This window comes from Mastomys coucha, unplaced genomic scaffold (genome assembly GCF_008632895.1).
Source record: "Mastomys coucha isolate ucsf_1 unplaced genomic scaffold, UCSF_Mcou_1 pScaffold1, whole genome shotgun sequence".
Lineage (NCBI taxonomy): Eukaryota > Metazoa > Chordata > Mammalia > Rodentia > Muridae > Mastomys > Mastomys coucha.
The window spans coordinates 78,993,839-79,006,932 of record NW_022196891.1 but is presented as its reverse complement, the minus strand read 5'-3'; the positions used below and the strand labels follow the sequence as shown (position 1 = coordinate 79,006,932).

General features: G+C 43.0%; 1 protein-coding gene across 20 annotated transcripts in view; it reads left to right on the top strand.

Annotated features, from left to right (window-relative positions):
- Positions 1-514: 514 nt before the first annotated feature.
- Positions 515-13,094, top strand: part of Enah (ENAH actin regulator) — a 119,582-nt gene continuing 107,002 nt past the window's right edge. For 11 of the 20 annotated variants that reach the window (XM_031337122.1, XM_031337113.1, XM_031337027.1 and 8 more), the window contains exons 1-2: positions 836-985; positions 3,755-3,834. In XM_031337122.1, coding sequence (XP_031192982.1) covers positions 851-985; positions 3,755-3,834 — 215 coding nt within the window. In that variant the 5' untranslated portion in view covers positions 836-850. Of the gene's footprint in view, positions 644-835; positions 986-3,750; positions 3,835-5,132; positions 5,432-13,094 lie in introns of those variants that run through there. The other 9 variants (XM_031337073.1, XM_031337066.1, XM_031337124.1 and 6 more) reach the window with 6 other exon arrangements.

Here is a 13,094-nt window from a genome sequence, read left to right as displayed (position 1 = left end):
CAAAGGGCCGCGGCCGCCGCGCCGCCCCGCAGCCCCCCTCGCGCGCACCGCCCCTCGCCCCGGGAGGGAGGAGGAGGGTAGCGGGCGGAGCGGGAGCGGCGGGGGCGGCGGGAGGAGGGCGGCGGGAGGAGGGCGGCGCCTGCGTGCTCCTCCGCCGCCCCGCCCCCGGCGCCCCGCGGCGAGCCCGGCTCTCCTCCCGAGGCTGCAGCAGCTGCCGGTTCCTCACGGCTTCGGCGGCGAGCGGACGGACGGACGGACGGGCGGGCGGACGGACGGGTGGGCGCGCGGCCCCGGCGGCTCCCGTCTGAGGCTCGGCTGGGAGGAGGAGGAGGAGGAGGCGGCGACGCAGGCGGAGGAGGCGGCGGCCGCCGGGGACCCGCTCGGCGCCTCGGCCCCGTGCGCTCCCCCCCACCCCCCATCCCGTGCTCAGCCCGTGGTCGCTCGCGCTCGGCGGGCCGGCCGGCGCCTCGCCTCTGCGCGCGGAGATGGTGTAGCCCGGCCGCCCGAGCCCGAGCCGGAGCCGGAGCCGCCGCCTCTGCTCGCGCGTCCCCGCGCCGTCCGCCTCCCCGCCGGAGAAGAGAAGAGACCCTCGGCTCGGCGTCTCCCGCGCCCGGGGAAACCTCGGCGCCGCCGGCACCATGAGGTGAGGGGCGCGCGGGCCGCCAGCCATTGTGCCGCGGCGCCGCCACCGCTCCGCGCGGACCCGCCTGCCCCGGCCCGCGGCGCCGCCGCCGGCTCGGCTCTCCCGGCTCTTCCCCCTCCCCCCCCCCGCTCCCTTTTGTCCCTTCGGGTTCCTCCTCTCCGGCAGCTCTGATCTGGGGGAGGGGGGCTCCTCCCGGGTCCCCCTCGGATGCTCTTCTTTCACCCAGGATTTCCCTTCCTCAATTCCATCTGCCAGCTCCCTCCCTCCCCCAGCCTGGGCGAACGAAGCCCAGGAGATGGGGAGGGGCTCCCTACTCGTAGCGTGCTCGTTGCCGAGAAACAGGTATTTTTCCGTATATATGTAAAAATTCGCTGCACTGTTAGTACAAAGCTCTAGTGTTTAATTTAAAAAAAAGGGGGGGGTGGGTGGGGGTGGGGGAAGGAAAGTTTGGAAGGTTTGAAATCTCTGCGGGGAATAAAGTGCCTCTGGTAGGGGGGTAAAGCAGAGGTGCGGGGAAAGGTGAAATTTCTCGATGGTGGGGGACCGGGGAGGGTTTACTAGGTTTCCACTGGCGGGGGACAAGTGTGAGGCTGGGATAAGTTGTTTGAGGTTTGGGAGCCCGGGCGGGGGAGGGTTTTGTTTGGAAAGCCCTTCTCTCCGGTTCGTAGCAGCCGCCTGTGTTGCATTGCAGCAGTAGCGGCCGCGTCTCCCTTTCCTCTGTAATCAATACAGTTGTTATTATTATTATTTTTTCAGCCCCAAAGGAAAGATTTGGATGTACCGTGGTGAAATGCTTTTTTGATTAATACGGTGAAACATATGGTGTGGTGTTTTTCATTTTTGTTTCTCCAGTTGTGTACGAGAATAAACCGTGATGTGGTGTGTCATTCATTGGAGACCACCCACCACCCACCCCGAGCCTTTCCTAAGCTTGTTTTGTGTCCATAACCTCCTGCTTTTTTGGATTGGTGCAAGACTTAGTGAGAAATGGGACTTGGTAGACTGAAGGACTGATGCATTTTGCGTTATCATCCTTAAAGGCCTCCCTTTTAGGTTAAACAATTGTGGATGAAGTAGATTACTCCGTTTCTTCCTCCAGAGATAGTCTTTCAGTTCATTTGGATTTGAATCTCCTTTGTGTTAAAGATTAATGGCCGACGGTTGCCAAGACCTTTATAATGTAATGAAATGAGATTTGAATAATATCTACAAATTCCTTCTCTTTGGCCTGAAAATGTTGTCATTTATTTCTACTTGAAACTTTAGCCTTGATATACCCCCTCCTCCCCCCCCCCCCCCCCCCCCCCCATCAGGGTTGAACACAGTCCCGTTACACTTCTAAGTATATTTTTGTACTGCGTTCACTTAGGCTTATTGTGAATTTTTCCGACTCTGACAGATCTTTATGTCAGTGTTAGATTTTTTGCCTAGTGACCCCCTTTCCTGGGTGATTTCACGAAACCTATTTGAAATGTTTAAAAAGTAATTATGGCATAGAAATCAAGATTAATCTTTGTAAAATGCAGGTTGAGAAACTTCAGTTATGTTGTGCATTTTTTCCTAAGCTACTGGTGGTCTTGGAAAATTCAGGGACTGTTAAAAAAAAAAAATACGTGCCTGTTCTGTCAGGTAATATTACATACTGTTGATTTGTCCTTTAGTGACATAATGCTATAGGTCTTGCAGAACAAGTTAGTACCTAATAGTTTTTTTTCAGACTTGCAGTAATTTTCTTAAAACACTAGAAGGACCAAATAAAGCCAGGGTATTTTAACATTCCATCAAAGCTATTTGAAAGCTTATGAACAAAATATATTAAAGTTTGAAGTATTTGGTAGAACTTAAATACCATACACTGTCTCAGTAAATTATGTCTGGACTTAGAAGTTTTAGTTTCTAGAAAAATGTAACTTCTGTTTTTAAAGCTGTTTTCTTGCCATATTTCTTATTATCTGTAGAGATAGAGAAATCACACTGAAGTTTTTCCAGTATAGTGTAAATATAGAACATCCTTCCCAGGTCTGAGAAGTTTGAGCAGTCTACAGTAATTCTTTGTAGGCTGATTTTGAATAATTTAAGAACAGAATAGAGGATCAGCTAGTTTTTCACTTTGAAAAGCTTTGGGTTGTTTGAGCCTGAGCAGTTGCTTAGGGAGCTGTGAGGGTAGGGTGGGTCTGAGGTAATCTCTGCTGTAGGAACTAAAAGTTAACCTTTTAATGGAATGGAGTTTTCTCCCCCCCCCCCCCCCCCCAGGTTATGTGAAGGATAGTTCTGGTGTTTCAAAGGCCACCCAGAAACAGGAATACTGAGTAGGAATTTCCATTAAGTTGGTCAGAACTCTGAGGCAATAAGTAGCTTACAGAATTGAGTGTTTGTGGTGAGATCTCTCAGATGTTTTAATTTTAGGAACAGCGTGTTTTCGCCGTCACGTAGTGTGCTCTTATACAGAAGGGAACCGTGCATTCCTGGAAGTCTAAAGACGCGCTCCACGTGGAAAAGTGCTGTGTATAGATTTATTAGATAGTGATTAGAGGTGGGCAGTAATAACAAGTGGTTTAGTATCTACAAAGGACAGTGAATGAGTTGAGGGGGGGAAGAGGCCACAGGCCAAAAAAATACCAAACCTGGGATGTGTGGTTGCCTGTTGAGTTTTTGGTTCTGTACTGTTTTTCATTTGTAATCTTTCAGAAGCATGGAAGGGTCTATGTGATTGAGAAGTATGTATGGGATGGTATCTTTTAAAAACTAGTTGGTCACTCAACATTTTATGTCTCTCCCTTTTTTTTTTTAAAGCAGAAAGAACTTATTATTAAAATACTCCGCAATAGTCTGATTTCTAGGAAGAACTTAGAACATTTTGGACTGACATTTTTGTGCCCTGGTGTGTGATCTTGGCTACTGTAAGGCTAGATACTCAGAGTTTCTCATATAAAAAAGGCATAATGTGGTTATGAGGATTTGACCAAAGCTCCGTACTGAGTGACCTTGAGCTAAGCATATAATTTCACGGGCACCAGCACACAGTATTCCATATTATCTATACACATCAATGGTACATCAGTATAGATGTCTAAAGCTGTCTATAGTTTATTTATTTGCTTTTTGAGACAGATATCGCGTATTCCGAGCTGGTCTGAGACTCAACTGTTGGGATGTCTTCCCCAGGGCTTGCTGGACAAACATTCTGCCAAGTGAGTGCATCGGTGCCCGACACATAGCTAGGTGATTCCTTCCCATGGCCATGAGGATCAGGTGTAGAAGGCACTTGTGTGCTTCCCTTGTTTTGAGTAACTTATTTTAGACTCGTGGTGCAAAACTTTTGGGCAGTTCACTTCACTGTCGACCTTATTTAAGGATGTCAACCACGTTGTACTTCGCTAACGTGGTCCAGCAGGCTGTGGCTAAGCATGCAGATAAGGCCAGTGGTCCATTTCTGCTGGATTGAGGGAGCATGCTGTGTGCTCATCAATAAGGTTTGCTCCACACCTGGGTCCAGAGAGGGGTTCCAGGAATGCTAGCTTTTGTTTTTATGTTTTATGCCCAGCCTTACAGGTTAGGGGAGGAAACTGTTTTGTTTTGTTTTTTTTTTCTTTCAGTTTTCTTTCTGTATAGGTTTAGTCTTTGAAACTTTTTATGGTTTTGCTACCTTAATTTATAGTAACGGTGAATTTAAAATACATATACAGGTACAGTGAAGGGACAGAGAATTCTGTCTTGTTAATTGAGCATATTGGTAAGAGGTAACCCTCTTGCTTCACAGGATTGGAGTGTCAAGGTGCAGGAATGGATACAAATGACATTTCCACTTTCTGCTTCTCCATTTATGCTTGCAGCTGCTGGATGTGTGACTCTTCCACAGATATTTACTTTACAAGTAGGAGCTACCTATTCAGGGTTTTTTGTTTTGTTTGTTTTTCTTTTTTCTTTCTTTCTTTCTTTCTTTCTTTTTTTTTTTAGATTTTCGAGACAGGGTTTCTCTGAGTAGCCCTGGCTGTCCTGGAACTCACTCTGTAGACCAGGCTGGCCTCGAACTCAGAGATCCGCCTGCCTCTGCCTTCCAAGTGCTGGGATTAAAGGTGTGCAGCCACCACCGCCCGGCTTGTTTGTTTTTCAGGGCAGTTTTTTGTTTGTTTTGTTTTGTTTTTTTAAAATGTAATGCTGGCTGTCCTGGATACTCACTGTGAAGACCAGGCTGGCTTCAAACTTAGAGATCCACCTGCCTCTGCCTCCCAAGTGCTGGGATTATTAAAGGAGTGCATTATCATTATCACTGCCTTCTATCTTCGTTTTTTTTTTTTTTTTTTTTTTTTTTGGTTTTTGGTTTTTGGTTTTTGGAGACAGGGTTTCTGTGTGTAGCCCTGGCTGTCCTGGAACTCACTCTGTAGACCAGGCTGGCCTCGAACTCAGAAATCCTCCTGCCTCTGCCTCCCAAGTGCTGGGATTAAAGGCATGCGCCACCACCGCCCGGCCTGTATTTTCATATTCGTGTTGCCAGCAAAATGCTTGGCTAATATTGCTGGTATGCCAGTGTGTTCGCCTTCGACTGGCATTCTTGTAGAATCTTTTAGAATCTTAGGTGCTAATAGTCACAGTCACAGTCTTGGAGTGCCTGTGACATTCTAGAACTGTACTGGGTATAGCTCTGGTAGGATGTATAGTATTTTCAGGTACAGCTGTTAATAAAGTTACTTAAACAAAAGCCAGCAACATCCCTACTACAAGAATGGATGTAGACTTTGTGTCTTACAGGATCCCGAAGCTCAGGAGCAGCCAGGGCCTCAAATTCAGGTTTGTCACCTCCAGAGCTCTCCGACTTCATTGTAAAATACTAAATTAATAGATAGAGGAATAATTCTGTTTTTTAGCATCTGATCCGAGATTCAAATTTGAGCAACTGACTTAATGAATCTGTTGGTCTAGCTTGTTTCTATACGGCTGCTCTTCTCTCAGTGCTTGAGATCCTAGTTTGGTAGTTCGCGATGTTCATTATTTTCTCAAAGCTGGAGAGTGGAAGTTTAGGGCCAGTGGGGTCTGGCAAGGGCTCTTGGTTGTCATTTGGGGGATGAGAATGGGGTTAGGAATGGAGAGAGATTTTTCTTCTTCCTTGAAAAGCCATCAATCTCTGTCTTAGAGGTCACTTAACTGTAGTTATCTCCTAAAAGCTCTATCTCCAAATGAGTTACATTTGGCACACAAAATGGACTCGATAAGAAAAAGTGAATCCTCTATGTCCAGGAACGTCTAACATCTTTCAAGTTTCTGTTAATTAATTTGAAAAGCCATGTAAAGTGTTAAGCTGCTTTAGAAAAGTTTAGAAGTTCCTCAAAAAGTCAGGCCATCAACAATATAAATTGGGAGGACACAGTTCATTCTAAATAGCAGAACATAGTTGCATGTTGGTGGAAAAAAGGTAATCTCTAATGCTCGTACTAATCCTAGGTAGGCCTTTTAAAATGTAACTACAGAAATAATTTACTAAAGAAAAGTATATATGGGGAAGGTAATTCACTTAGATTTTTAGAAATTTATTCATATTGAGAAGCTTTCATACCAGAATTTTAACTCAACATACAATTTGCCTGAAGAATCCTTTTGATGTGAAACAAATGTAATGTGTATGTATCTAAGAGTTGAGTAAATGATACGGCGTAAAAATGGCATGGTATAAAGAATACAGATTTTGAAGTCAACTCCGGATTCAAATTCTAGATTTGTCATTTACTCACTGGTTTGTAAGTATTGCAAACTATTTAGATTTGAATTTCTTCTAAGTTGTAATGATTTCTACCTTGCAGAATTGTTAGGAAAATTAAATTCGGCTCTGTCTGGCATAACACTTGGCACACAAAATGGGCTTGATAAGAAAGAATAAATCCTTTATTTCTAGGAAAGTCTAACGTCTTACAAGTTTAAGTTAAGAATTTGAAAAGCTGTATAAATGTTAAGCTGCTTTAGAAAAGTTTAGAAGTTCCTCAGAAATTTAAATTTAGAATTATGTGATCCAGGAATTTCACTAGTAGAGACTTAGAGATGGAAACATGTCTACCTAAAAGCTTGCACAGGTGTTCATAGCACCGTTATTCAAATAGAGTGGACTGCCTTGAATGAATGAATCAATGTGGTATACTCTTAAAATGAAATAATATTTATTATACATAAGTACACTGTAGCTGTCTTCAGATACTACAGAAGAGGGCATCTGATCTCATTATGGATGGTTGTGAGCCCCCATGTGTTTGCTGGGATTTGAACTCGGGACCTCCAAAAGAGCAGTCAGTGCTCTTAACTGCTGAGCCATCTCTCCAGCCCCAAAATGAAATAATATTTAACCATCAAAAATAATGAAGTATTGGTATATTCTACTGTGTGGATGAAAACATGCTAAGAGATTAAAACTAGATTCAAATGGCCACATGCTGAATGATTCTATCAGTATATCAGCGGTCCCCAAAAGTGAGGGAGGAATGGGAAGTTTGGCAAATGTTTCAGTATGGATGTGCCTTTTATGGCACAATGAAAACGTATTAGTGGTATAACCTTGTGTACATATTTAAAGGTGAATTTTCTACTGTCTGAGGTACAGCTTCTATAGATTATTATCGTTCATGTTTGTTTATTTTTTACTAGAATAGATAATACCAAAAGGTAATCTCATCTGTTTCTTACATTTACCCCCTTACCCTTTTATGACGTTGAATTAACATTGACATCTTCATGTTTTCTTGAAGGAGACAGAGGCATAGCACTGGGCTGTCTTTGTAGGAGCCTTTTATGGGAGGACTTAGATCGAAACCCTGACAGTGGTGCCTTTGAGAAGGCCGGGCAAGTTTTAGAATCTTATGTCACTGCTCACTTAGCAGCAGTTAGTTTCCTTGTTATAAATAAAAATGACAGTCTCTGGCAAGATGGCTCAGCAGGTCTACAGGTGCCCAGCCTGGTGACCTAAGTTTGATCCTGGGACCTTCACGGTGGAAGGGAAGAACAAGCTCTTCAGGTCGTGTTCTGACCGGCCTCTGTTTACATCTGTGGCACACACCCCATCCCAAAAATAAGCACGTTTTTTTTTCTTTTTAGGTTCTAAAACCAATAAGAATAACTAAGTAAGGGCACCAGTGAAATGTGACGAAGCTTATCTATGGACTCTCTGGAAGACTGTTCAGTCTGAGGGGTGCTCTCCTTGAGCCTGTTTACAGTAATCTCAGATACCAGTGAGAGTTTTGTCTTTTGGGACTAAGATAGCCATGATGCCGTTTTAAATGAACTCAGTAGTTTTCCAGTGGTAGAGGGCTGCTGGGGTACCTGACCTTGGCAGTGATGATGTGAATTCGAATGACTACCCTTTCCTCTCCTTTAGAGGGTCTCTGTTTTCTCTCCTTTTTGGTCCTATGTCATAGTGTCTATTTGATAGGGGAGAAACTTTAGAACAAAGACTCTAGAACATAAGTAGAATGACTAGTCTTGGGGGAGTCCAAATTGCTCATTTTGCAGTTCAGTGAAGGGCTGGGGCTCTTTCTGTGAAGGTTTTCTAAATGTTTGTTTTGTTCTGCAATCCCGAGATGTCATCTTTCATCCCCACTCCCATATTTTCGCCTCCTGTTAGCTATAAGCGAAATTGGTAACCATTTAGCTTTTTTTAAAAAAAGATTTATTATATTATTATATAGATTATTATGTGTAAGTACACTATAGCTGTCTCTAAAGACACACCAGGAGAAGGCATCATATCTCATTACAGATGGTTGTGAGCCACCATGTGGTTGCTGGGATTTGAACTCAGGACCTTTGGAAGAGTAGTCAGTGCTCTTACCCGATGAGCCATCTCTCCAGCCCTTTTTTTTTTTTTTTTTTTTTTTTTTTTTTTTTTTTTTTTATTTCCAAGACAGGTTTCTCTGTCTCTGGTTTCCCTTGCTGTATAAATCAGGCTGTCCCCAAACTCAGAGATCTTCCTGCATCTGCCTCCCGAATGCTGGGATTAAAGGTGTGCACCACCACACCCAGCTTTAGTGTTTTTTTTTAAAGATTTATTTATTTACTTTATGTATATGAGTACACTGTAGCTGTACAGATGGTTGTGAGCCATTGTGGTTTCTGGGAGTTGAACTCAGGACCTCTGCTCGCTCCAGCCTGCTCGCTCCAGTCCACATATTTATTTATTGTTATATGTAAGTACATTGTAGCTGTCTTCAGACACACCAGAAGAGGGTGTCTGATCTCATTACGTATGGTTGTGAGCTACCATGGTTGTTGGGATTTGAACTCAGGACCATTCGGAAGAACAGTCAGTGCTCTTAATCACTGAGCCATCTCTGCAGCCCTAGCTTTAGTATTTTTAATGCTTTAAGATTTATGCATCTTGGGCTGGACAGATGGCTCAGCGCTTAAGATCACTGACTGCTCTTCCAGAGGTTCTGAGTTCAAATCCTAGCAACCACATGATGGCTTACAATCATCCGTAATGAGATCTGATGTCCCCCAAGAGTATCTGAAGACAGCTACAGTGTACTCACATATAAATAAATAAATAAATAAATCTTTAAAAAAAAAAGATTTATGCATCTTAAATGTTCACTTAAAATAGTTCTTTATAGTTTACTTAATTACTTTTAGAAAGTGAACAAATTACTGTTCAAATAAATATCTGGTTTTTTCCCTTCCGCTATAAAAATGGTACAGGTTTTCCACATAACTTTTCAAAGTATAAAAATGTTAAACACTCAGATCCAAACTAAATAGAATTGTGTGTGTATGTGCGATGTACTCGTTTGTGTCTGTACCCTTGTGTATATTTGCAGAAGTTCGCTTCTGTTGTCATTAATCTGCCTTTTTTTTTGTTTTTTTTGAGTCGGGGCCTCTTACTAAACCAGGAATCCATCTGTTTGGCTAGGCTGCCAGAGTAATAAGTTCCAGGAACACACTCCTCTGCTCCCAGCCCTACCAGTGTAGGTGCAGTGTAATTAGCTGGCTTTTAAGTGGTGGCTGAGGGTCCACATTCTTGCCTAGTAGGCCTTTTCATTACAGCCCCTCTCTAGATAGCTTAAATTATAATAGTTCTTCATGTACAGCTTTCTAGGCTTTTTGTAATACATATGCCGTTGTAAATGTGTGTATAAGGAAAGATGGTACTATTTAAAAATGGAGATGTGGAGAGATGGCTGAGCAAGTGAAAGGTGCTTACTGCTGCCAAGCCTGATGACCTGAGTTCAATGATTGGAACCATGATGGTAGATGGAGAGCGCTCACCACCAAAAGTTGTACTCTGATCTTTGCACGTCTGCTGTGGCACACACACACATACACACACATACACACATTAGATTATTCTTTTGCACGTTATTGTTGGCATTAAATAGAAATCTTTATAAATAAGTCCCTACCTAGTAGTCTCGGGTGGATGGATCATGTCCGCTTTGTTACTTAAAGATGACATTAAGATTTGTTCTAATATTTTCTTCCTGACCCCACACACTCATCCTCTTTGGTTCTGGGAACCAAACCTAGCATCTTGCTTTTGTATTTTGTGCTTGCCAGGCAAACACTCTTCCACTGAGCTAAATTCCTAACTCTGTTGTGTGAGGTAGCACATGCCTCTAATTCCAGTACTTAGGGGATGGAACAGGAGGCCGAGCCCGAGGGTTACTTGAGATTCTGTCTCCAGACATAAAAACACCGCTGTGAACATCCATGTAAGTATGTCATTGTGTTTCTATATGATTATATTTTAGGGTAAAGTTCTAGAAACTGTATTTACTTACCTCTCTTTTGTTTTCCGAGTTAGGGTCTCCTATAGCTCAGGCTGGCCTGGAACTCTGAATCCTTCTGTCTGTCTCTGAAGTGGTGGGATTACAGGACATGCACCACCATGTGCTCCTGTATCCTTTAACTGTTCCCACTTGACATCTTAGGCCCTCCTCCATTCATTTCTGGCTGCTTTACGCTATGCAAACCTGTTAGCTCACCCGGACAATTGTTTTCTCATTTCCCAAATTGACTTTCTTCCATTCATCAATCAGAATGGTCTTCTAGAACTAGAGTGGAAACTAGATTATCGTTGTTCTCCTAATGCCTTCAGCAGCACTGTAGACTAAAACTCAATGATCAAAATTACTAAAGTCATTTGTGATTTGACTTTGTAGCTCTGCTTCGCAGGACAGGCCTCTGCAAGGGTGCAGTGAACATTTGAGAGAATATTAAATGAAGCAATTACCAGACTAAAAGAAATTACCAAGTTTTGATATATATTATATAATAGTACTTTTAGAGTTCCAGTTTCCTTATATTCTGGCCAACTCGGCATAATCAGTATTCTTCAACTTTGTCAGTCTGATAGGAAAAGGTCTTGCCTCATTGTTTTAATTCGTGTGTTTGTGTGTATGTATACACGAACATAAATAGAAAAATTTGGTTATTTTTAAGGACACTAGTCCTTTATAGTGTGTATTTCTTGTACCTGTTAACTAACAGACAACGTCAAAATTTAGTGCAAGGTGTATTGGTTTCTGGGTAGTAGTAAGTTTTGTCTTACTAAGACGGCTGTGTTGATCATTTACTTAGCTAGTTTCATCTCTGTTGCTGTGTTACATATGATGACCAGAAGCAACTTATGGGAGAGAAGGATTACTTCAGTTTATAGGTTACAGTTCATCAGTGAAGAACTCAATCAGGAGCCTGAAGCAAAAGCCATGGAGAAATGCTGCTTGGTGTCTCACTTGTTCAGCCTTCTTCTTAGCTCGCTTTCTTACACAGCCCAAGACCACTTGCCCAGGGAATGGTGCTGCCCACGGTGGGCTGTGCTGCCTCCCCTCAGGCAGCAGTCACGACAACCCTCCACCATCCAGTTTGACTTAACCTCAGCGGAGGTCATCGTAGGTGACTAGGCCGTGTCAGGTTGACAGTTAGAGCATGACTCCTAGGATCTGTCTGTCTGTCTGCTTTTCTCTTTCTCCTCCTTGCCATTCCGTCTCTGAGGTACGCCCACTTATCCAGTCTCTCCTTGCGGCCTGCTTGCTTACGTTTCCTTAGCGATGGCCAGTCTTGTGTTCAAGCCTAGAGTCTCTATCAGTGTGGAGGGAGACTACACCAGATTATATGAGGCGTTACTTGTCCGGGACCTTCATGTAAAATGTGTTACATGTGTCCTCTGAGTTTGTCACCTGCCTTTTAATTTTGTTGGGTTTCTGACGTTTTTTAAGTTTCCCATCAGATTTAATCAGGATCTTTACAGCTTCTATGTTATCCTGCTTTCCATAACCTAGAGCTAGACTCAGTTTGCCTGTTGCTTAAACATCTGAGGTCAATTTTGGAGTAAGTGAACTACGAACTATGTAATAACTTAGAGCATGTGTTGAACATTCTTTTAGAGCATCCCTTTCTGGTAGACTTGCAATACCAAATTCATATTGTATACCGAATTTCCATAAATACTTTTAGTCAGAGAAAGGAAAGACGCTCTTTAGGTTCAAATTTTGATTTGCTCTTCTGTTTCTGTTTTCTTTTTTTTAAAAAGTTCATTTATTTATTTTATGTACATGAGTACACTGTCGCTGTCTTCGGACGCACCAGAAGAGGGCATCGGATCTCATGACAGATGGTTCTGAGCCACCATGTGGTTGCTGGGATATGAACTCGGGACCTCTGGAGGAACAGTCGGTGCTCTTCATCGCTGAGCCGTCTCTCCAGCCCCCTTTTCTGTTTTCAAATTAGCTTTAGAATAATTTTGTCAAAACTTGTAAAAATGAAATGACTCTTTGACCCTCAAATCTGTTGTGATTTTTAATTAGAATTACATGAAACTGGTGGATGATGCCTTACAATTCCGTGTTTTCCATTCCTCCCTTTATCTAGATTTCTGTTTTATGTTTCACATACCTATAAAAAAGTGATATTTTTTGAGACAGGCTCTTGCTGTGAAGTGCAACACTGGCGTGGAACCTTGTCTTCAGGTTGGCCTCAAATTTGTGACACCCCGCTACCTGAGCTTCCCCAGTGCTGGGATTACAGGAGTATGTTTACAAGCCCACAAAACTTGTTAATTTAATTAATTAATTTATTCTTTTGGGGCAATCCATAAATAGCCTAGGCTGATGAAGCTCAGATCGGCTTTGATGTTGAGGCCATTCTCCCTTCAACTGTCAACATGTGTTTTGCTTAATTTTATTTTTTTTTTCTTTTTAATTTGTATTTTAAAGCATACATCTTGTGTTTGGGAAAATTTTTTCTTTGCCAATTAATTCCAGTGTTAGCATTATAGTCTCATTTTCTTAGAGTTTTAAAAAATATAGTTTGAAAATACTGTGAAATACTCACCACTCAGAATCTTCACTATGTGAGCTCAGGTGACTCTGCCTTAGCCACTCGATGCTCAATGCTCGGGACTATGCGTCCCTCTTGTGGGTGAGGAGGTGGAGGCCAAGATAGCGAAGTTTTTCTCAAGGCCACTTAACCAGTACACAGT